Source organism: Cnephaeus nilssonii, assembly GCF_951640355.1.
Source record: "Cnephaeus nilssonii genome assembly, chromosome: 3".
Taxonomy (NCBI): Eukaryota; Metazoa; Chordata; class Mammalia; order Chiroptera; family Vespertilionidae; genus Cnephaeus; species Cnephaeus nilssonii.
In genome coordinates this window covers 2,446,263-2,469,221 of record NC_137074.1, presented here as the reverse complement: position 1 = coordinate 2,469,221, position 22,959 = coordinate 2,446,263, and the positions used below count along the sequence as shown (strand labels likewise).

The window sequence follows — 22,959 nt, the reverse complement described above, 5'->3', positions numbered from 1 at the left end:
TCTCGGCGAGGGCGCAGGTAGCTGGGGACCCTCCGCGGAGCCGGCCTCCCCGCGCCGCCGCCGCGCTGGGCTCTGCTTCCGGGGAGGAGGCCTCGGTGAGGAGCCACTTAAGCTGCGCTTTTCCCCGAGAAGATGGTGGTGAATTTCCTGTGCGTTTCGCAACTTAGAGTAATGCCTGCTTTTACCCTGAGACCAAGGCTGTCATTAGGAGCGTGTGGGCGTCCGGACGGAAGAGCCCTCTTACCTGCCCCCCCCCCCCCCCCCGGTCCCCGGACACTCCGGCCCGGTAATGGGCGGCCGGCCTGTGGGCGGTGCGTGGCCCAGGAGTCTCCTGCACAAAGGCGCCTCCCCGCGCCCAGGCACGCAGCGCCCAGGGATGGCCGTGTGGGCAGGGGTCTGGGGCTCAGCGTGGACCCAGGACCGGGGGGCGGGGCTGTGCGGAAGGGGAAGCTGCAGTTTGCTCAAGGCATTCATTTTGGGGGTTTAACAGATGTCTCTCCTGCGTTCTAATTGAGGCCACTGTACGTAGTACAGGCAGACCTATCTGTCATCCATCTATCATCTACTAGCTACCTATCACCTACCTATCACCTACCTATCACCTACCTATTACCTACCATCTACCTACCTACCATCTGCCTACCTACCTATCACCTCTCTATCACCTATCATCTACCTACCTACCTATCATTTATCATCTATCTATCCCCTATCATCTACCTACCTGTCTATCACCTATCTATTATCTATTACCTATCTATGGTAATTAATGAGGATGGTCCACTCCCAGGGCTCTGTCTGCCTCCCTGAATGGAGGGCCCCACCCACCTGACCACGTCTTTCCAGATGGTCCACCTTCCCCGTCCGATTGGAACCCGGTGTAGCCCGTGTCTCGTAGAGCCGTCTGCTCGCCATGATTTTCTGGTTCGCGTGCAGGCGGCACACAGTGTTCTGTTCGCTCGTTTCAGGTGTGCGGCATCCTCGTCAATGCTGGCGGGGCGGGGCGGGGCGGGGCGGGGCAGGTGGGGGTGAGGGGGGCTCTCACGCAGCGGCTCCCCCCAGGGGACACTGGGCAATGTCTGTGGGCAGTGTGGGCTGTCACAGCTGGGGTGTGGGCAGAGGCCAGGGGTGCTGCTCGACATGACATCCCACAATGCACAGGGCAGCCCCCCACAGACACCCCCCCGAGCCCAAATGCCAGCCTGCCGCGGCCGGAACCTGCTCGAGCTCCGCGCTCCACACCAGAAGCTGAGAACGCTCCTCCGCCCCCTCCCCGGCCTCTGCCTCCGAGAACCGCCTGGAGACGCCCGGAGACGTTCACACGCTGCGGAGTGAGAGCAGAGGCCCCCGACAGCGCCTTCTAAGGAGAGGAGGGCACACCGTGCTCGGCGGGCCCCATGCTCAGCACCGTCCCTCCCCGCCCAAGCTTCACCCAAGGGCTCGGAGCCACAGACCCAGGAGCACGAATGACTGTGGGTCCCTCGAACTGAAAAGGGCTAAAAGCCAGGCCCTGCTCTGCGCTGCTGATGGGCACCTGGCAGGCACGGGAGAGGGCTGGGGGCGCCTGGAATAATGGGGAACGCAGGGGAAGAGGGGCCCGAGCCCCACTGGCTGGCCGCGCGGCGTGGAGACGGGGCTGCAGTACCGCGGCACACAGAGCCAGGTCCCCGGGAGCCGCCCACCTGCCCAGCCTGGCACGCTCCATCCATCGCGTTCTCCACGGAGATTCGGGGGAGGCTTGGAGAAGAGGGTCCGAGGCAGGCGCTGCGGGCGGACTCCTGGCAGGTCCTCTGGGAGCCGCCTCTGCTTCTCCTCGGTTTGCGTTTCCTCTGCGTGGACACCCCACCCCTGCGTTTCTAGCTTCCGGGAAGCCCCACAGTAGAGCCCCGGCTCCCAGACTCGGCATGGTCATCATTGGGGACCACAGAGGAGGTGACGGAGCCCCGAGGGGCACAGAGGAGGTGACGGAGCCCCGAGGGGCACAGAGGTGACGGAGCCCCGAGGGGCACAGAGGTGACGGAGCCCCGAGGTCCACAGGAGAGGTGACGGAGCCCCGAGGGGCACAGAGGAGGTGACGGAGCCCGAGGGGCACAGAGGTGACGGAGCCCCGAGGGGCACAGAGGTGACGGAGCCCCGAGGTCCACAGGAGAGGTGACGGAGCCCCGAGGGGCACAGAGGAGGTGACGGAGCCCCGAGGTCCACAGAGGAGGTGACGGAGCCCCGAGGGGCACAGAGGAGGTGACGGAGCCCCGAGGTCCACAGAGGAGGTGACGGAGCCCCGAGCACCGCGGCAAAGACAAGACGGTGAGCCCAGATGCCCCTCAGGCGGACGCCCCGGAATCTTCAAACACAAGACCCTCTCTGACCTTGAACACCCCACGTGTTTCATCAGGGGCGGGACCCATGCCTGGCACAGAGCGGGGCTCCTGACACTCCCATGGATGAGGACGGCCCGGGCCGTGGAGCCGGTCAGCCCGGGGCCTGGATGGGACTCCCCCTGAGAGGAGGGTCCCCGCCCTGGACGCTGTCCACATTCCGGCTGCTCCTTCTGTTGTTGCTGTTGTCGAGGGGCGTCCCCCATGGCACCCCTGGGATCGACCCAATGGCTAGTAGCAGCCCGGCCCCGTCCAGGCGACCAGAACTGTTAGTGTTCATCCCCAATGTCCCCCAGGGGGGTCGCCCCTGGCTGAGAGCACTGGCGTGGAGCTGTGTGTCCCTGGGCAAGTGCCTTGACCTGTCTGAGCTCGAGTCGGCCTCTGTCCCTGAGGCCGGGTGCCGGTGGGCGCCTGGGCTAAGACGTGCTTCGGGGGATGTTCTGGAGGGTCCGCTGCAGGGCTCTGACGGCAGAGGACACGACGGCGGCTCCGTGAGCCCGAAACCACAGCAGCGCCCGCGCCCCTCCTCAGCCCAGAGCCCGGGGGTGCGAAAGGGTTATGCGCAGCGGCGGGCGGGCGGGCGGGCACCGAGACTGCAGATTAGCGATGGAGGAGACGAAATCAAATCTGCGCTGTAATTTGAAGCACCACCGTTCATGGGAAAAGCTCTCCCCACGTAGCCCGTCCAGCTCTCGTGTCCAAACGTTCCTGGCACGCAGACACGTGTGATTCATACATGGCCCTGCTTCCCGCTCCTACTTACACACTGAACGCTGCATTTGCACAGGAGGCCCGGGATCCCCGGGCCTGACACAGCCCACGGGCAGGCGCCCAGCAGCATCGCATTCTTCCCGCCGGAATCGCAGGCTCCCCCACGCTCGGGGGAGTGGGGGTGTGCCGGGGCAGCTGGCCCTGGGCCGTGGCCAGGGCGTCCTGGCGTCCCCGAGGCCATCGGAAGGTGCCATCTCAGCGATTGCAGAAGCTGCACCGAGCATCGCGCCCGGTTCTGTGTTTGTTTCTTTGGACACAGACACAGCACCGACGCCCGGCGGCCCCTGGAGCGGGAACCTGGCTGCGCTGTTACCGGGCGTTCTGTTCAAGGCCTTGGGCCCAGATCGCAGCAAAGCCATTGGGTCCCAGTTGGTATTTCGCTGATTTGTAATAGCAACAAAGTGATTATATCATCATAACACGCTTCTGTCCGTGATGAACCTGCGGGTCTTTGGAAGGAGAAGTGGGCGTGCTTGCAGGGGTCACTCCGTGCGCTGGCCTCAGTCTGCCCATCTGTGCAAGGGGGGTGACCGTGCTTTTCACACACGCCTCGGAAGGTAACCGGGGTGAACGCGCGAGGTGATGTGTAGGTCAGGACGTAGGAGGGAGAGCTGCCCCTGCCCCCCCCCCCCCCCGTGCTCTTCCTTCGCAGCGAGAGTGGCGGGGGGGGGGGGGGGGGCGGCGGGGCACGGGCAGGCAGCTGTTAGCACACGTCCCGCGGATTCAGAAAGTTAGAGCTTCGCGTTTCCTGTTGCTTGCTCCTCCGTGGCAAGGGTTTAGCATGCCTTTACCCCACCAGGAAGTGTGTCCAGGGCCCAATAGGGTGCCCAGAGCCCAGCAGGAACTTCATAACTATTCGTAGGCAAACTCGCGAGCAATCGGTCCAGACGATCAGGCGATGGAGGTGCCTTCCCGGTGCTGGCGCGGGAGCTTCGCGGCTCTGACCCCGCTCCCATCGGGAAGGGAGTGTCCGCGGTGGTTCCATCACAGCTGGGGCCTGTCCCCAGAGGTCGTTTCATGAGGGCGTTTCATTCCTTCATCCATCGGTTCATGTATTCATCACCAGACCTGCACAGTGCACCTACTGTGTGCGGGCACTGAGCCAGCACTCGGGGTACAGAGCTCAGCCAAAGGGAAGCCACAGCCTCAGGGTTGACCGCGAAGCAGCCGTCAGGGCACCGAGTGGTCAGCACCGGGGGAGGGGACAGGCGTGGCCTCGTGAAGAGAGGAGGCGTCTTTCTGGGCCGTGGTCGTCTCGTCTCGGCTGAGACATTCGGGGGTGATGAGGAGGCCGCCCAGGTGGAGGCATCAAGATGAGTGTCCAAGAGGTGAAGGCAGAATGGGGGGGCTCCGCACCCCGCCTGTGGGAGAGGCATTTGAGGCCCGAGGCCCTGACGAGCCTGCTCTAGTCCCCGTGAGGCGGAGAGCGGCCAGAGGCGCTAAGGAGGGAACTGACCAGGTGGAAAAGGTACCTGGGCGCCCAGTTGGCGGGGCTCAGTGCTTGAGCGTCGACCTATGCACCAGGAGGTCAGGGTTCGATTCCCAGTCAGGGCACAGGCCCGGGTTGAGAGCTCGGTCCCCAGGGTGGGGCGTGCAGGAGGCAGCCAGTCCATGATTCTCTCTCATCATTGATGTTTCTCTCTCTCCCTCTCCCTGCCTCTCTGAAATCAGTAATAATATATTTTTTTAAAAGATCCTTGGGTCGCAGACTGAAGGATGGGAAGTGCGTTTGGGGGCACCTGGGGGCGCCTGGGGGCTCGGAGACCAGTCGGGACGGAGAGCTCCTGTTGCTCCTGCTGGGCAGCCTCAGACGGTGGCCCAGCTTGCAACGCCCCCTCCCCACCCGGCTCTGTTAAACGTCCCTGCGCCTGGGAGCCAGGCCCCACCAGGCCCGCGAGCTCGCCCAGCCTTGCCTGAGCTTCCCTCCTCTTCCCGCCCCGCGCCCCCTGCACCGCCGCCCCCCAGGTGGGAAGCTGGTGAGCGGACCTGGGGCCCCGAGCTGCTACCCTTCCCCATGTCCACCCTTCGGGCCTCTCTGCCACAGGCTCCGAGCTGCTGGGCTGTGTGTCCGGGAGCGCGGGGCTGTGTGTCCGGGGGCGCTGGGCTGTGTGTTCGGGGGCGCTGGGCTGTAGGTCAGGGCCAGGACGGGGTCAGCGCTGGGCGATGCCTGGGCGCCTGAGCTCACCACCCAGGAAGTACAGCGCCATGGGGCATGGGCTCAGCCTGAAGAGGCGGTGAATTCACGGTCTTGGGGGTGTTTGTGCTTAAAGGATTAAAACTTGGTTCCTCACCCAAGATACTCAGACCTGTGATACCAAAAGAAATAGGAAGACACCACAGGAACCATGAATCTGGAGGGAGGAAGTGAGAGTCGCAGGAAGCACGAGGCTCAGGCTCTGTGCTAGGTCCTTCTGAGAAGGAAGGCCCGCCCATCACCCTCTGACCCTCTGGGAGGCCCGCCCATCACCCTCTGACCCTCTGGGAGGCCCGCCCATCACCCTCTGGAAGGCCCTCCCATCACCCTCTGGAAGGCCTGCCCATCACCCTCTGGAAGGCCCGCCCATCACCCTCTGACCCTCTGGAAGGCCCGCCCATCACCCTCTGGGAGGCCCGCCCATCACCCTCTGGAAGGCCCGCCCATCACCCTCTGACCCTCTGGGAGGCCCGCCCATCATCCCTCTGGAAGGCCCACCCATCACCCTTTGGGAGGCCCGCCCATCACCCTCTGGAAGGCCCGCCCATCACCCTCTGACCCTCTGGGAGGGAAGCCTGCCCATCACCCTCTGACCCTCTGGGAGGCCTGGCCATCACCCTCTGGGAGGCCCGCCCATCACCCTCTGACCCTCTGGGAGCCCCGCCCATCACCCTCTGGAAGGCCCGCCCATCACCCTCTGACCCTCTGGGAGGGAAGCCTGCCCATCACCCTCTGACCCTCTGGGAGGCCTGGCCATCACCCTCTGGGAGGCCCGCCCATCACCCTCTGACCCTCTGGGAGGCCCGCCCATCACCCTCTGACCCTCTGGGAGGCCCGCCCATCACCCTCTGACCCTCTGGGAGGCCCACCCATCACCCTCTGACCCTCTGGGAGGCCCGCCCATCATCCCTCTGGAAGGCCCACCCATCACCTTCTGGGAGGCCCGCCCATCACCCCTCTGGGAGGCCCGCCCATCACCCTCTGACCCTCTGGGAGGCCCGCCCATCACCCTCTGGGAGCCCCGCCCATCACCCTCTGACCCTCTGGAAGGCCCGCCCATCACCCTGTAGGAGGCCCGCCCATCACCCTCTGACCCTCTGGGAGGCCCGCCCATCACCCTCTGACCCTCTGGGAGGCCCGCCCATCTCCCTCTGACCCTCTGGGAGGCCCGCCCATCACCCTCTGACCCTCTGGGAGGCCCGTCCATCACCCTCTGGACGGCCCGCCCATCACCCTCTGACCCTCTGGGAGGCCCGCCCATCACCCTCTGGGAGCCCCGCCCATCACCCTCTGACCCTCTGGAAGGCCCGCCCATCACCCTGTAGGAGGCCCGCCCATCACCCTCTGACCCTCTGGGAGGCCCGCCCATCACCCTCTGACCCTCTGGGAGGCCCGCCCATCTCCCTCTGACCCTCTGGGAGGCCCGCCCATCACCCTCTGACCCTCTGGGAGGCCCGTCCATCACCCTCTGGACGGCCCGCCCATCACCCTCTGACCCTCTGGGAGGCCCGCCCATCACCCTCTGGGAGGCCCGTCCATCACCCTCTGGGAGCCCCGCCCATCACCCTCTGGAAGGCCCGCCCATCTCCCTCTGACCCTCTGGGAGGCCCGTCCATCACCCTCTGGACGGTCCGCCCATCACCCTCTGACCCTCTGGGAGGCCCGCCCATCACCCTCTGACCCTCTGGGAGGCCCGCCCATCATCCCTCTGGAAGGCCCACCCATCACCTTCTGGGAGGCCCGCCCATCACCCCTCTGGGAGGCCCGCCCATCACCCTCTGACCCTCTGGGAGGCCCGCCCATCACCCTGTGGGAGGCCCGCCCATCACCCTGTGGGAGGCCCGCCCATCACCCTCTGACCCTCTGGGAGGCCCGCCCATCATCCCTCTGGAAGGCCCACCCATCACCTTCTGGGAGGCCCGCCCATCACCCTGTAGGAGGCCCGCCCATCACCCTCTGGCCCTCTGGGAGGCCCGCCCATCACCCTGTGGGAGGCCCGCCCATCACCCTCTGACCCTCTGGGAGGCCTGCCCATCACCCTCTGGCCCTCTGGGAGGCCCGCCCATCATCCTCTGGAAGGCCCGCCCATCACCCTGTGGGAGGCCCACCCATCACCCTCTGGGAGGCCCGCCCATCACCCTGTGGGAGGCCCGCCCATCACCCTCTGGCCCTCTGGGAGGCCCACCCATCACCCTCTGGAAGGCCCGCCCATCACCCTGTGGGAGGCCCACCCATCACCCTCTGGGAGGCCCGCCCATCACCCTCTGACCCTCTGGGAGGCCCGCCCATCATCCCTCTGGAAGGCCCACCCATCACCTTCTGGGAGGCCCACTCATCACCTTCTGGGAGGCCCGCCCATCACCCTGTGGGAGGCCCGCCCATCACCCTCTGGGAGGCCCGCCCATCACCCTCTGACCCTCTGGGAGGCCCACCCATCACCCTCTGGGAGGCCCGCCCATCACCCTCTGACCCTCTGGGAGGCCCACCCATCACCCTCTGGGAGGCCCAGCCCCCACCTGAGCTGAGCAGGGAGCCTCGCCTTCAGAGGGAAATCAGCCGGAAAGAGCCGCCGTCCCCTGGAGGTGGACAGAATAGCTCGTGGATCCATTTAACTTTCTTCCTGACCTCGGACCAGAAGATGCAAAGAGAATAAAATGCCACCCATGTCCTCAAACATCTCATTTTCACAGAACATCTCCGGAGAACACGCTTTGCATGTTTTTGGTTCTCTCTGAGGAAAATGGCTATTTTTCAACCAACCCATCATGCCTGTTCTCTGTGGGGACGGCGTTGTGTACTTTAAGCAGCTGGCATTCCGTCGGCTTGCGGGGCGGCCTTGTGCCCACCGCTGGGCCTCCCTGTCTGCCCTCTGCCCGCGGACGCGGGTGGACAGAGGCCTGCAAACACATGTGGGTTAACTTCAGCGCAGAGAAACCGGGAAGTCCCGTGCCCATCACCCTCTGGAAGGGTCCGGACCCTCTCAGAACCCCCCGGATCAACAATGACAGGCTCCTCTGTCCAAATGGTGGGCCGCGTGTGCCTGAGGACGTGGAGGGGGAGCGAACGCGTGAATTTGGGCCGTTAGGTTGGCCCCGTCGGAACGTGAGAACCACCCACTAAAAGTATTTTGTGGAAAATACCCCAAGTTCAGAGTCCTCCTGGCAGCGGAGGGCACGTTAATTTCAACACTTTGATATCCGTGATCAAAATTAGACCCGGTGCCCCTGACGCAGGAGGAGGCGAAATCTCCCCGCGGCGTTTGGAGTCTCTCCGGGTTCCGGGGTTCACAGAGAGCCACACCCAGCCGCCCCTGCCGCCCTGGGCTCTGCAAAGCCGCCCTTTTCCTCCGACTTCCCTTCCCAGTCTTGGGGTTTCCAGGGTGAGCACGGTCTTCCTGCAGGGGGCGCCCGTGAGGGCGGCACGGAGATGGGGGTTCAGGAGCTGTGAGACCCGGGGCCGTTGGTCCCCGTGAGGACAGCCTTCCCTCGCGTGACCACGGGCAAGTTTCACATCCCACGGAAACTGCCCGAAAAGGAGAAGGTGGCTGGGATCCAGACACCATGGGGGGCGACAAGCCACCCAGTGGCTGGGGGCCGGCCCAGGTGAGGGAGGGACAATGGCAGAGAAGGGAGAGAGAGGGTGGTGAGGAGGGCGCGGCCACGATGGGGCCGGTCGCCTACCTATGTCATTGAGCTCCTGAGCAAGAAATACCTAAAGGCGCCTTATCTTCTTTTCTTTCTTTTTTTAATCCTCACCCCGGGATATTTTTCCTTGGTTTTTAGAGTGGGAGGGAGAGGGAGAGACAGAGAGAACCATTGATGTGAGAGAGACACACTGATTGGCTGCCTCCTGCAGGAGCCCGACCAGGGCCCAGGCCGGGGAGGAGCCTCCCACCGAGGTACATGCCCCTGACCGGAATCGAACCCGGGACCCTTCAGTCCACAGGCCGTTCCATTCACTGAGCCACACCGGCCAGGGCTAGTGTGGCCTTCTTACCTCCTAATCCTCACGCCTCCCTCGGCCCTTGGGGACCAGGGAGCGTGTTTGCCACCGTCCTGAGGTCTAGCCACTGCCGTGCCGCTGAGGCGGGGAGTGGCTCCATGCGACCACCGTGGCTGCGGGAGGTCACTGGCCCCGGGGCCTCGGGGTGGCCGGGCAGCCAGCGTCCGGGAACATTCGCCGGGACCTGCTTCCCACAGAATAAAGCCGTGGGTACTCTGCCCTGGCGTCTGCGTGCCCACACGGCACTGAGGGGGTGACATGTCCCCGTGGGGAGCGTGGGCCTGGCTGGTCCAGAGAGCCCGGCAGCCAGTCACAGCTGTGCCTTGCAAAGGTGGCCAGCTGGCGGGGCAGGAGCGAACTTGAACGTCAAGGTCAGCAGACAGCGTTGTTTTCCTGGCGGGTCTTGGGCCCCGTTCCGCCGCCCTGCACAGCCCTGATGCACCCCTCGCCCCCGACCCAGCCCCTCCACAGGGGACCGCCCGCGGCCGTGGGCTGGCGGAATCCTGTCCCTCCGTCTTTGGCGAGCGTTAGATTGATGTTGCTGTCCAGGGTTCCATTTAACTGAGATGGGAGGACTGCTATCCCCCACTTCACAGATGACAGAGCCGAGGGCCCAGAGAGGTTAAGCAGCCTGCCCGAGGCCACACAGCTCGCGCGCAAGTGGCAGCGTTGGGTGTGAGTAGAGGCAGCGGGCTGGGGCCACACTGTTCCCAGCGCCCGCCTTCCTCCACGCGGGGACGGAGCCGGCTCCCGCTCCGGCTGCTTCAGGTCACAGGCCTGACGCGCCTTCTCCCCGCCGGCTCTTCCCCCTCTCACTCAGGCTCCTGTGTGTGCTGCTCAGCACGCTCCTCCGGGACCCCACCCCCTGGCCGAGGGGGAGAAGGAGGTCCCGTGGCCCCTTCCTTGCTCCCTCGTCTGGGAACGCCCACGCAGGGCGCCTGCGACCCGCCGCGTGGCCCCGGGAGCCGAGCCTTGCTGCAGCAGCTCAGGGTCACCCCTGCTCCGGCCTCAGCCTCTATCCTCTCTGAGGCCAAAGTCACGGCCGTGGATCACTGAGCCTCTACGGCAGGGACTCACTGTTCTCTCTCCTGAAGCCACAGCCCTGTCTCCCGCCCTGCCTCAGGTCCTGCAGAGCCCACGGCAGGGAAAGCGGGGGGCGGGGGGGGGGGGTTGCGGGTGTCACAGATCTGCCCCCCGTCCCCTGCCCTGGCCTCTCCCCGGCCAGGCCCCAGCTGCCTGAGAAAAACACTTGAGCGCCGTTCACACTCCACACCCACGCACTTCAAATACCAGGCCCACAGGTCATGGGACGAGGGAATCCGGCGCGCACACATGTGCTCCGGGCTACAGCCACCCGCTGTCTGCAGGTGCCGGCCAAGGCGGGCGTGGCGGCAGGGACGGCGGGCCGGGGCGGGGCAGGGCACGGGCCCTGGTCCTGGAGCCACGGCGTCCGTCGGTCAGCGCGCCCACGGCTGACGGTCCCGATGGTCCATTTGGGAAGAAGGCGAGGACGTGGGGCAGGTCCCCGAAGTGGAACAGGGTCACCACACCTGGGACCCCGATGTCGCCAGCGGCACCTCCGTCTGGGAGGCCCAGGCAGGCGTCCCGGCCGAGCTGTCAGGAGGGGCCCCCGGGAGGGACGCCCGGGACAGCGCCCCCTCTCGGACCCTGTCCCAGGCCCAGGCGCCCCGCCCAGTCACTTCTGCCGGACAGACGTTTCCTGTGACGGCACAGAGAACGCTGGGCATCAGTAATGGAGTTTAATGATGAGCAACGAGGTCACCAATGCCCGCGGCGGTTGAATTTCACGCGCCATGAAGTCGGCCAGGCTGTGGCTCACCGGAGGCGTCCCTGCGGCTCGGCAGCCAGGCGCCCCACTCCGGCTCAGGAGGACGCTCTTTTGAACTGGAATCCAGGCCTGCGGTTCCTGTTGGGAGCCGTTGGGGTGCATCGGGGTTGCAGGGATATCCCCACTTTGGGGCCAGGGTGGAGTTGGTGGACAGTGCCCCAGCTCCAGATCCCTGGTGCCGGTGCCTCTGAGTGTGCGGGTGGAGGGTTAGGGCCTTGTGGCAGTCACATGAAGGGCCGTGAGCATCAGCTGGGGGTGGGGCTGTGCTGTGGATACAGCTGTGTGACCTGGGGCGAGTGACTTAACCTCTCTGAGCCTTGGGCTTTGCTACCTATTCAGCGAGGACAATGCATTCTGTCTTGTTTATTTCATGAGATTGTCGTGAGGACCAATGAAATCGCACGTGGGAAAGTATGTGAAAAGTGCGTCCATGCAGACCCCACAGCGCCAATAGGATGAGACGATGATTCTCCAATGTCCTTTAGGACATCGAGAGCCGGGTGGCTACAAGCGAGGGCCGTCTCGGGGGTGAGGTGCCTGGAGAGCAGTTGTCCCCTGCAGTGCCAAGACCAGAACTCAGAACACTTGGGGTTTGTGCTGTTCCCTAAAAATGCACGTCCCCGGGACCTCCGAATGGGTCCCATTTACCCACGGATTTGCAGGTGCCATCAAGTGGAGGAGGGTCCTGCAGGTCTAGGGCGGCCCTGTGCCCAGCGACCATGTCCTTCCAAGGAGGGAGGTTTGGAGAGAGAAGACACGGGAGGAGGCCACGGGGTGATGGAGGCAGAGGCTGGGCCCATGCTCTGGAGGCCAGGCCACGTCAGGGCTGCCAGCGGCCACCAGACGCCCGGCAAGGCCAGGCGGGCGCTTCCAGAGGCTCCCAGGAGGCCCGGCTCTGCCGGCGCCTGGTCCACGCCTGGCCTCAGACCGGAGCTGCATCCCAGGTGCCGGGAGCCGCTGGTTCGGGGCAGTTTGCGACAGCAGGCCTGGGAGACAGCGGCACCGTCACGGACTCTGCGGCAGCGGCGGGAGGCCTGGCGGCAAAGTGGCGGAGGAAGAAAGGCCCAGAGCAGAAACACCCGCCGTGGCTCCGAGAGGGGCTGGGAGCAGGGGTTCCGGCTGCGGGAGGGGTGGTGGTGAGAAGAGGGGGCTGTGGGGTTCCGTCCGGACCCTGGAGGCGGTCCCTCTGGCGGTGGTGGACGGAGGGGGGGCAGACTGGCCGAGATGCTCAGAGGGCACGTGGACAGGGCTGCGCCCGGGGCAGCAGCTACCTTCGCTCCTAGGACCGGTTCTTCGAAAGCCACATCCCGAGCAGCGAGATGGCAGCCGCTCTGGGCGCACGCCTCCCCCGCGGGCGGTCCCCCTCGCTGGGCCGGGCCTGCGCCCTCCTGCCCGTCCCTCCACGGCGGCCCCGTGCCGGGTAAAACCAATCCGGGCGCCGCCTGGTGACGTCGGAAGGGGGTCCTGAGGACGGCAAGTGCCTGCAGCCCACAGGGTCTCCCCCGGGTCCCAGCAGGGGAGGCGGCTGGTAGGGAGGGAGCGTGGGTGCGGGGCCTCTGGGTGCCTCCGGGGCTCTGGCCCTCCGTGACCCCTCGCCCCGCCTGCCAGACAGGCCAGCCCTGACCGTGGCTATCATCGGCTTTAAATAGACGGAGCAAAAGGCGTGGTTGGGTGGGGTTTTGCACGACCAGGCATCACTGGTGGCTGTGGCCAACGATACTTTCACGGAGCGTCTTCTGGGCCTTTTCCATCCAGCGGGCAGAGCAGTGGGAATACTCTGCTCCTTCTAGCTTGGGAGGGAAGCCAGTCTGGTTTTGGAGGGTTTTGGGGAGCAGGTGAGGGAACAGGTGGGCGTGCTTAGTTTTCATTTCTTTTGGTTTCGTTTCATGCCACACGATTAAGGAGAAACTCTTACGTGGATGTTCCTAGGAGGTCTGAACATCATGCTTAGTCAAACCTTAGGATCCTGGTGTGGGAAAACAGAGAAAAAAGGCGTAATAACAGTGAGCGCAGCACACACAGGCACATACAGGTTTGATGGTTTTGCTCGTAGTAACTAATTTACCCTCCCCCCATTCCATCAGGTCCCTGTGTACCCATCTTCCAGGGGTTCCAGGGGAGGGCACGGAGGCCCCGGTGTAAGTGAAGTGTTCGGAGGGACGTTTACGGGCACGGACGTGTTTATGGAACCTACTGAGTCCCCGTCTGTCGCTGCACTCACTGCCTTAGGCCCGAGTGTTGACTATACATTCTGCTTGGCCCATTGCCTGAGTGCCTCTAACAACATCTAGCATTTAAACATAGTATTTAAAAACCAACCAGCATTTAGCATTTCTGAAATACGGGGAATCTTTTCATTTAGCCTGTCCTCCGTCTTAGGGATGCGATCTCTCCGAATCCTAGAGGTACAGACAGCCCTGGAGTAGAAGACGGATTGGGGGTCTTTTCCACACTTTTGCCCCGAGTTTATAAAAAGGGGAGGCAGGGGTGGGGAACCCATCCCACATCCCCTGGGGTCTCCAGTGGGAGGAAAACAGGCCCGAATCTCTCTTGACCCTGTGGGGTTCATGGGTGAGGAAACGGAAGCGCTGTATCTGTGTGAAGTGTTACCGTGTTTGTGTGTTTGCGCTGTAACGGTGTGAAGTGTTACATTGTTACCACATGAAGTGTTACATTGTTACCACATGAAGTGTTACATTGTTACCACAGGCGAGCGTCTCAGAACTTAAAGCCACACTTAGGTGCGAGCCGGCCGCCGCTCACTCTTCTCTTCTGTCCACAGGGAAGAGCTTCACGCTGACCATCACCGTCTTCACAAACCCGCCGCAGGTCGCCACGTACCACCGGGCCATCAAAATCACCGTGGACGGCCCCCGGGAACCGCGAAGTAAGTGGGCCCCTCGGGCTGGCACCAGGCTCAGGGTCCTAGAACCCTCGGCTTCCGCTGGCATCGCTCCAACGTGGCGACCTCCTCTGCCGGCCGGGCTGTGGCCGGGCCCGCGGGAGGAGGGATTTTACTGGGACGCTGCCTCTCCAAGGTGGCCTCCGTGTCCTTTCGGAAACCTCCGTGGAGGGCAGAGGAAGTGAGGCCGGCTCACGTGCGTGTCAGAACCATGTCGGGCTGCGTGAGACCCAGCACGGGCCCCTCAAATACGTGGAGTCCCACGGGATCAGAGACCAACAGTGAATGGACGTGGGCAGGCACAGGGGTGACCGAAAAAAGGCCTGAGGGTCAGAGTGGACCACAAGGGCCTGATGCCATCCATGCTGGCCTTTCACTCGTTTGTGAAGGCTGGAGGTGGAAACTCTGAAAATGACCGTTTTGTTTGGGCGGCACCGATGGAAATCTTATTACAGGATTGTTTAAAATAGAGAGCGGGAGGGCAGGAGGGTGCTTTGGGGTGGGTGCGGGGGGGGGGGGGACCAGTAAATATAGAAAGATGGCGCCAAACAACGAGCTCCTCGGCGGAGAGCGTCTTAAGAAGGAGAGGCTTGTTTAGTCTGCAGAGAGATGTCTTCCCGGTGACTTAATGACTGTCTTCGGGTAAACACTGGAGTAACGCTCTCCCCGCCGCACCCTTCCCGGGCGGAGGCCGCGCTCCGCTCCGGGGCCAGGTCTGTGGAGCTGCCTGGGCCCCGCCCAGCGTCCGTGTGCCTCCACAGTATCGGGGTCCCCGGCTCAGGGGGGACCTTCAACCCCAGGCCTTCCTGCTGGTCCTGGAGGCTGAGCTGCAGGGAGGCCGGGCTGTAAGACGGGGGGACACGGAGCCTGGACTCGGGGGCAAACAGGCGGGGTCTGGTTCAGGTACGCCCGCCTCCAGCAGGTCACGGAGCCCTCTGACCTCGGGTTCCTCGTCTGCGGAATAGGGGCACTACTGAGCGCTTCTGGGTGAGAGTGAACGGGGTCACGAGCGCCTGCCAGAGAAGGAACTGGGGCGTCAGGGGGCCCTGGAGAGCCCCCCACCCGCCTGACCTCCCTGGCGTCGCTCCAGCCGGTCCCGCTGAGGACTCGCTCGGTGGAGCCTGTGGGCCCTGAGGTCGCCCTGGCGTGGCCCTCTGCGTGTCATCCTGTGCTCAGAGCATCTTGTGGCATCGGTCCCACGGCCCCGGCCACCGCTCGTGGCTGGCTGGTCCCCTGCTAGAGCATCCCAGGGCCTTCCTCAGCCTCCCCGACGCCCAGAGTGAGAAGAGCCCCTCAGAAAGCGCCCACCAGGACGGCCCCCGGGACGTGGTGTTCCGTCCACGGCCCCGCGGTTCCCTGGGCCACCACCCCCCCCAGCTCCCTCCCCATCCCCCCGGGCTCCCTCCCCCCCCATCCCTCCCCCCCGGGCTCCCTCCCCCCACCGGAGCTGTTCTCCTGGCGGCTCTCTCTGGCCCCGCCCAGACCCAGGACACTCGGGGCTTGGTAACACCTATCCCAATTTCTGTGGAAAGCAGGGGCCACTAGCGACCGCCACACCCCGGGACCCTGGGAGCAGGGAGGTTTCCCAATAGGAATGCGAACTGAGGACGCACAGCGACCTGCTTTACCCGGAGCGGGGCCCGGGGCTCCCCAAGGGGCAGAGAGGAGGCCGCCGCCTGCATGTCGCCGAGGGCAGGGTGCCCCTCGCTAGTGCTCGCTGTCGCAGGCCAGGCCCTGGCAGGTGGTTGGAGCTGCAGGTGCGGGGCCGCTTCAGAGCAGCCGTGGGGGAGGGGTGGTGATGGGGGTCTGCCGTCCACCCCACCTCCCCGGCCTCTCTCTCCAGAAAGCAGCCAGTTGTCCCCGAGGGCGCGGGCTGACGGGGGACCCGTTCCCGAGAGGCCCTGTGTGTGGAGTCGTTCCTGGAATTGACAGTTCAGTGGACCAGCGTGTGCATGACGTGAAGAGGGGTCCCCGGGGCGGGGACAGACCCCGGTCCCAGGGGCTCCGGGAAAGGCGGGCCCAGCCCGGGGCGTGAGGCTCTTCCCCAGCCTGTGAGGCCGGCGCGGCTCAGTGTCCGGCCGGTTCTTGCTGGTGTCTGCCCTTGGTTCACGGTGGGAAACACTGCTTTTGGGTGAAGCTCTGCTCCCCGCTACTTCTTTTTAAAGAGAAAGTTAACAAGTTTTTCCCGCTTTATGGGGAGGTCACGGACACAGTGTGTAAGTTTAAAGTCTGCAGAAGGATTTGCTGATATGTTTATGTTGTGAAATGCTTATCACAGTGAGGTCAGTTATCACATCCATCGCCTCACAGCTGCAGTGAGTGTGTATGTGTGCATGTGTGTGTGCGTGTACATGTGTGCGTATGTGCATGTGTGAATGTGTGTGCGCACGTATGCGTATGTGTGTGCACGTGTGTGTGTGAGTGTGTGTGCACGTATGTGTGTGAGTGTGTGTGCGTGTGTGTGTGTGTGTGGTGAGAACCTTCAGAGCTCCTCTTTAGCAGCTGTCACACATACACTAAACATGCTGTTCACTAGCGTCACATCCGTACATCCCGTCCCAGGGCTTAGTCCTCTTCCAACCAGAAGTGTGTGCCCTTTGGCCAATGTCACTCGTTTTCACCCTCCCCCCCCCGGCCACCGGTCTTCCCTGTGGGTCTTCCCTGTGCCTCTGAGTTCCGTTCTTTAGGCTCCGCAGCAGGTCATACAGCGCTTCTCTTCCGGTCTGACTCATCTCACTCAGCATAATGCCCTCGAGGTCCATCATGTCCTGGCAAATAGCAGGATTTCCTTCTTTCTTGTGGCTGAGTAATACTCCACTGTGTGCGATACACACTCACACACACACTCACACTCACACACATACACTCACAGACTCATCATACACACATACACACACACACACTCACTCATACACACTCACATACACTCACACTTATACTCACTCACATACTCGTACACTCACACGCTCACACACATACACTCACAGACTCATACTCACACACATACTCACACAATCACTCACACACATACACTCACACAGTCACTCACACACATACACACATACACATTCACACACTCATACTCACACACACTAACACACATTCACACACACACACTGTCACACACTCATACACTCACACACACGCACACTCATACACACACACACTCACTCTCATACACTGCCTTTTCTCCATCCATCCATCCATCCATCCATCAATAGGCACATAGATTGCTCTGTGTCTGGGACATAGTGGCTGATTCACAGTCACCTCGGATGTGGTGCTGAGAGGTCCCTGCATGTAGGTCAGGAGGCCCAGACAATGTCACATCTATGATGAGCAAGATCCCCAATGTCCCTTCATCATTATGGTGCTGGGGATTCTGCGTAATTCTTGCAGAATGGCCTGGCATGGCTAAGTCAAATAGTTTTTTGGTGTTATTTTTTTTTAGTATATATTTTTTTTATTGATTTCAGAGAGGAAGGTAGAGGGAGAGAGAGAAATATCAATGGTGAGAGAGAATCATTGATCGGCTACTTCCTGCACATCCCCCACTGGGGATGGAGCCTGCAACCTGGGCATGTGCCCTGACCGGGAATCGAACTATGACCTCCTGGTTCATAGGTCAACGCTCAACCACTGAGCCACGTCAGCCGGGCTTATCCTATCTAATAATAAACAAATATGCAAATTGACCATACCTCCGACACACCCACAAGCCACGCCCACCATCCAATCAGAGTGAGTATGCAAATTAACCCAAACCAAGATGGCTATAGCCACAGAGAGCAAGGTTTCCTAGGTAACAGAGGAAGCCAAGCTTTCCGCCTGCCCTTGCCAGGCCTAAGCCTCCACTCAAGCTACAAAGTTTCAATTATAGAAGGTAAACAAATTCAAACAAATGGCGGCAGAATGGAGCTTGAGAGAGCAGGCCAGGGTTGCCACCGGCAACAGGGGAAGCAAAGCTTTCCGCACACCCTGGCCGGGCCCACCCGCTTAAGGCAACAAAGTTTCAATTATAACCCCAACACAATGGCTGCCGGCCTCGGAGGGAGCCCCAGGCTTGGCTCCGCTCCAGGCTACAAAGTTTCAATTATAGAAGGAAAATAAATTCCAGATACCAGGGCCTTCGCTTGGGTTGCCAGGGGGCGTGGCCGGCCTGCAAACCACCACAGGCCCCTCGCTCAGGCCGCCCCACACACCAAGGGAACCCCCACCTGATCCGGGACGCCCTTCAGGGCAAACCAGCTGGCCCCCACCCCTGTACCAGGCCTCTATCCTATCTAATAAAAGAGTAATATGCAGATTGATCATCACTGCAACACACAATATAGCTGCCCCCATGTGGTCAAAGATCCTGCCCCCATGTGGACACAAGATGGCCACCACAAGATGGCCAGCAGGAGAGGGCAGTTGGGAGGCACCCGGCCTGCAAGGGAGGGCAGTTGAGAGGGACCAGGCCTGCAAGGGAGGGCAGTTGGAGGTGATCAACCCTGCAGGAGAGGGCAGTTAGGGGTGACCAGGCCAGCAGAGGAGGGAAGTTGGGGGCAAACAGGCTGGCAGCAGAGTGGTTAGGGGGTGATCAGGCTGGCAGGCAGAAGCGGTTAGGGGCAATCAGGAAGGCAGGCAGGCAAGCAGTTGGGAGCCAGCGGTCCTGGATTGTGAGAGGGATGTCCGACTGCCCATTTAGGGATCTGACTGCCCACTGGAATCGGGCCTAAACGGGCAGTCGGACATCCCTCAAGGGGTCCCATATTGGAGAGGGTACAGGCTGGGCTGAGGGACAACCCCCCTCCGTGCACGGATTTCGTGCACCGGGCCTCTAGTTTCTTATGTTTGTAGGACCTAATTAAAACCTCTGGCTTGGTCCACGCGTCTGTCACTTAGTCTGTGTGTCTGCAATGCAGTCATGTTGATTGGCGGTGCTCCGTGCGCGGACTGGGACGTGTGCCTCAGCTCGGGGCCGGGCGGGAGGATGTTTTGCTAAGCAGAGGGTGAGGAGAGCGAGCCGCTGGCGCCTCACCGGCCCCGTGGCGGGGGGTGGGGGGGTCCCCGTGCTGTGGGGTTTAGACAGCCATTCTGATGTCATGAGCCGTCACCTGTCTAGCCAGGAGTCTGTTACATCTGGAACACGGAGTAACCCCATTAAAAACGGAAAAGGTTAATAAAACAAACACTGGCCATTTCTGGGATGACGTCTGCCCTGGGGTGGAAGGAGCCGGTCACAGTCAGGGCGCGGGGCCCCAGCTCCTGAGAGTCACAGCCGGGTCGCGGGCTGGGGGACCCTGGAACATGCCGTTTCCTGCGGCACTCGTTTTTAGGCCGACCAGCCTCTTTTTAAATAGGGAGTGACAGTTCCCATCATCCGATGGCGGGGCCTGATGCCCGTCACCCACCTGCTTTGTTCAGGGCCGCGTTGAGATTCATCAGCATCGGAGGCCATTCTGTTCTATGCTTCTGAGTGCAAATGGCAAGCCCACCGTACGTGCCCGGGGGGACACGGGACCTTTATAAGGCAGGTGGCACGTTTGCTTCGGGTGCAAAGAGGACTGTGTGAGGGTCCCTGTGACTCGGGGTAACGCACCTGAAATGCCCCAAAGCCGGCCAGCCCAGGAACACGCGGGGGAGACGTTCGCAGGCTGATCCTGCGGTTGTCGGATACTTACTTCCACCACGTTACCTTCTCTTAACCACGAAAACTCCCGGCAATGGTAACAGCCACCGTGCTCGCTGGGCCCAGCACCGCCCACAGCGCGGGCACACGTGCGCTGGGGCAGTCTTCGCCGGAGCCGGTGGGGGAGGCCGAGGCAGGGCGAGAGGGAGGCCCTCGCCAAGGCCCGGGGTCAGCGGCGGCACTGACGCAGCGGCCAGACACCGGCCCCGCAGGCGCCGGCTGCCTTTACAGCCGTGCTGGATGAAACTGGTTTTGGAAACGCCTTATTCGGAGCGTTCGTCAACGCCGTTCTGCTCCGAGTGGCGTTCCCTTGGAGGGAGCAGCGCCTCGCGGCCCGGGCAGCGGCCGCATTCGTGCTGACGGGACGGGATCGCGTGTTCCCTGGGGCGGGAGGCAGCCGTGCTGTCACACGTCCGATGCCGGTTCCGTGTCTGTCTCTGCGGGGTCCACTGGGGGGCTGGGCATCCGTGGGGACCTGAGGGGCGTGGTGCATGGCACACACCCCCTCACCCCCTCCTCCAGTGCCGGCTGCAGGAGTCATGCGACAGGTGGCCGCCAGGTGAGCAGTCCAGTCCCCTGTGGCGAGCCTCCATGGAGGCCGTGCGAGGGGTGTTTGTGTCACGCGTGTTCCTGAACGGTCAGTGGAATGCCAGGCAGCTTCATAGGTCTGTAATCTCGGATTGTAGCGATCGCTCGTTGTCACTTTGTCACTTTGCTTGAAGTGTATCTTTTTTTAAAAAGCACATTTTTATGGATTTCAGAGAGGAAGGGAGAGGAAAGAGAGAAAGAAACATCAGTGATGAGAGACTCATCAATCAGCTGCCTCCTGCACGCCCCACACTGGGGATCGAGCCCGCAACTCAGGTCTGTGCCCTGACTGGGAATCAACCGTGACCTCCTGGTTCATGGGTCGACGCTCAACCACCCAGTGCCACACCGCCGAGAGCCACCCCACTGAGAGCCACCCCACTGAGAGCCACCCCGCCCAGTGCCACACCGCCCAGAGCCACACCGCCCAGAGCCACCCCGCCCAGTGCCACACCGCCCAGAGCCACCCCGCCCAGAGCCACACCGCCCAGTGCCACACCACTGAGAGCCACCCCACTGAGAGCCACCCCACTGAGAGCCACCCCACTGAGAGCCACCCCGCCCAGTGCCACCCCACTGAGGCCGAGAACTAAGCTGCTCTATCACCGTCCTCGCTACAGCTTCCTGTGTGAAGGGCTAAAAGGAAAAGCGCCCGTCTGCATTTAGGCTTCCGTTTCTCAATTTTGAAACTTGTGCAAAGGCCTCTGGGTCCTGAACGGGGGCGGGGGGTTCACGCGGGCACGTCCAGGCCAGTGGGTGTGCACGCGGCAGTTCAGTGCTGTCATCCCACTTTCCTCGGAGGTCAAACCAGGCCATGGAGCGAGGTCGCCCCTAGACAAGTTCCCGCTCGACGGGTAACAAGAAAACGTCAGAAAACCCTCAGTTCCCCACCCACAGGGCCCTGGGAGGCCGAGCTCCTGGGCCTCGCCGACCTAGCGCCTTAGCCTGTCCCCGCGCACCCCGGCCACTGTAGGTGTCACTTTCTTTGCCGCCAGCTTTTAGGAGGGCTTCTGTCGTTTGCTTTTTAAATTGCCTGGCTACGCGTAACACACTCAGTTCACGGCGGCCCTGGTTCCTGGCCACCCACTTGTGATCGCGGGGGTGGGGTCCCCATGGGGGCACCTGCTCACCGCGTGGGCGACCCACCTGGGGGTGCGGGCCTGGCTGTGCCTCCACGGGACGGTGGCTGTCGGGGGGCGGGGGGAGGCTGAGTGCGGCCGCCCCGTGGTGGTGGGGACCACGCCTGGGACCCAGGAGCCTCGGGGAGACGGGCAGAGGCCTGAAGCCCTTGGCGTGAGGCAGCTCTGAGGACAACAGATTCGAGAACCCGAAGTTTAAAAATTCATGGAGCCGCGTAGCGTCCCCTTTTAGCTGTTTGCTTAAACATTTATGTGTTTTGATTTTTTCCGTTTTCCTTTTGGGTTGAGGCCCAGCACACAGTACAGCCTCTTTCCCGGAAGTCCCTTGTGTGACCACGGCCTTGCCTCCCAACATTGGAGGTGGAACGGGGGTGCGGGCGGGGGAGGGGGTTCTGTGTGAGCAACATCGGATGCCGGTGGCACTTGCCATCCACCAAGCAGGTCTTTTCCAAAACATGCGTGTGGCTGTGGGCGAGGCGCTGCCACGCTGTTCTAGAAAACAGACACAAAACGTGCCAGTCTCTTGGGGCTCTTTTTTTTTAACATATTTGTATTGATTTCAGAGAAGCAGGGAGAGGGAGAGAGAAATAGAAACACCAGTGACGAGAGAGAATCATGGATCGGCTGCCTCCTGCACGCCCCACACTGGGGACCGAGCCCGCAACCCGGGCCTGTGCCCTGACCGGGAATCGAACCGTGACCTCCTGGTTCACAGGTCGATGCTCAACCGCTGAGCCCCGCTGGCCGGGCTGCCCTTTTCTTTTGGAAGGAGTGCAGTCAGAGGCACCCGCCAGGCAGCGGCCAGGCCTGGGTTCGTCCTCCCGTGACTCCCACACGGGTAGGCGCGGGGCCCCTGGAAGCCGGTATCGGCCTAAACAGAGGCCGCCCTGGGGGCTGCCTGTTTCTGGACCAAATGCCGAGCACGGGAGACGGTGTCTGTTGGCCTGGCCTGGCTGGCCGTGGCGGGGCTCTGTCCTCGGCTGTGGATAGACAGTGACTCTGAAATGGTCAGTTCCTCGGTGCTGGACACACTGATGGGCCTTCCCGAGTCGCCCCTGACGTCACCTTGTTTTTGTTTGACTTTACGGTGGCTGGATGCTCTTTCCGATCCACCCATTTTAAAGAGCTGAGGAGAAACAAGCGTAGTGACATCATGGCGGTCATTTCCGATACGGCTAGCAGGGCGGAGCCCCAGTTCCAGACGTGAGGCGGGGGGCCCAAGCCCGAGGCGTTTGGAGCTGGGCCAGCCAGCCCCTGCTTCTCCCTGCCTGCCTGTCCGTTTCCCCATCTGCAGTGGGGGCGTGGGGATGCCTCCCTCACCGGGCGTGTGAGGATCGAATGAGATAGCCTGAGAGGCAACCTGGGGTTGGGGGGGGGGAGGGCACCCCAGGTAGGAAGCTGGCTGCCGGATACAGCCTTGCCTCTCTTCCGAGACCAGAGCAGCCTCCCCCAGCTCAGCGTCCTC

General features: G+C 62.6%; 1 protein-coding gene across 2 annotated transcripts in view; it reads left to right on the top strand.

Annotated features, from left to right (window-relative positions):
- RUNX1 (RUNX family transcription factor 1) overlaps positions 1–22,959 on the top strand; it is a 181,398-nt gene that overhangs the window by 111,287 nt on the left and 47,152 nt on the right. For both annotated transcript variants that reach the window (XM_079767160.1, XM_079767159.1), the window contains exon 5: positions 13,974–14,078. In XM_079767160.1, coding sequence (XP_079623286.1) covers positions 13,974–14,078 — 105 coding nt within the window. The remainder of the gene's footprint in view (positions 1–13,973; positions 14,079–22,959) is intronic.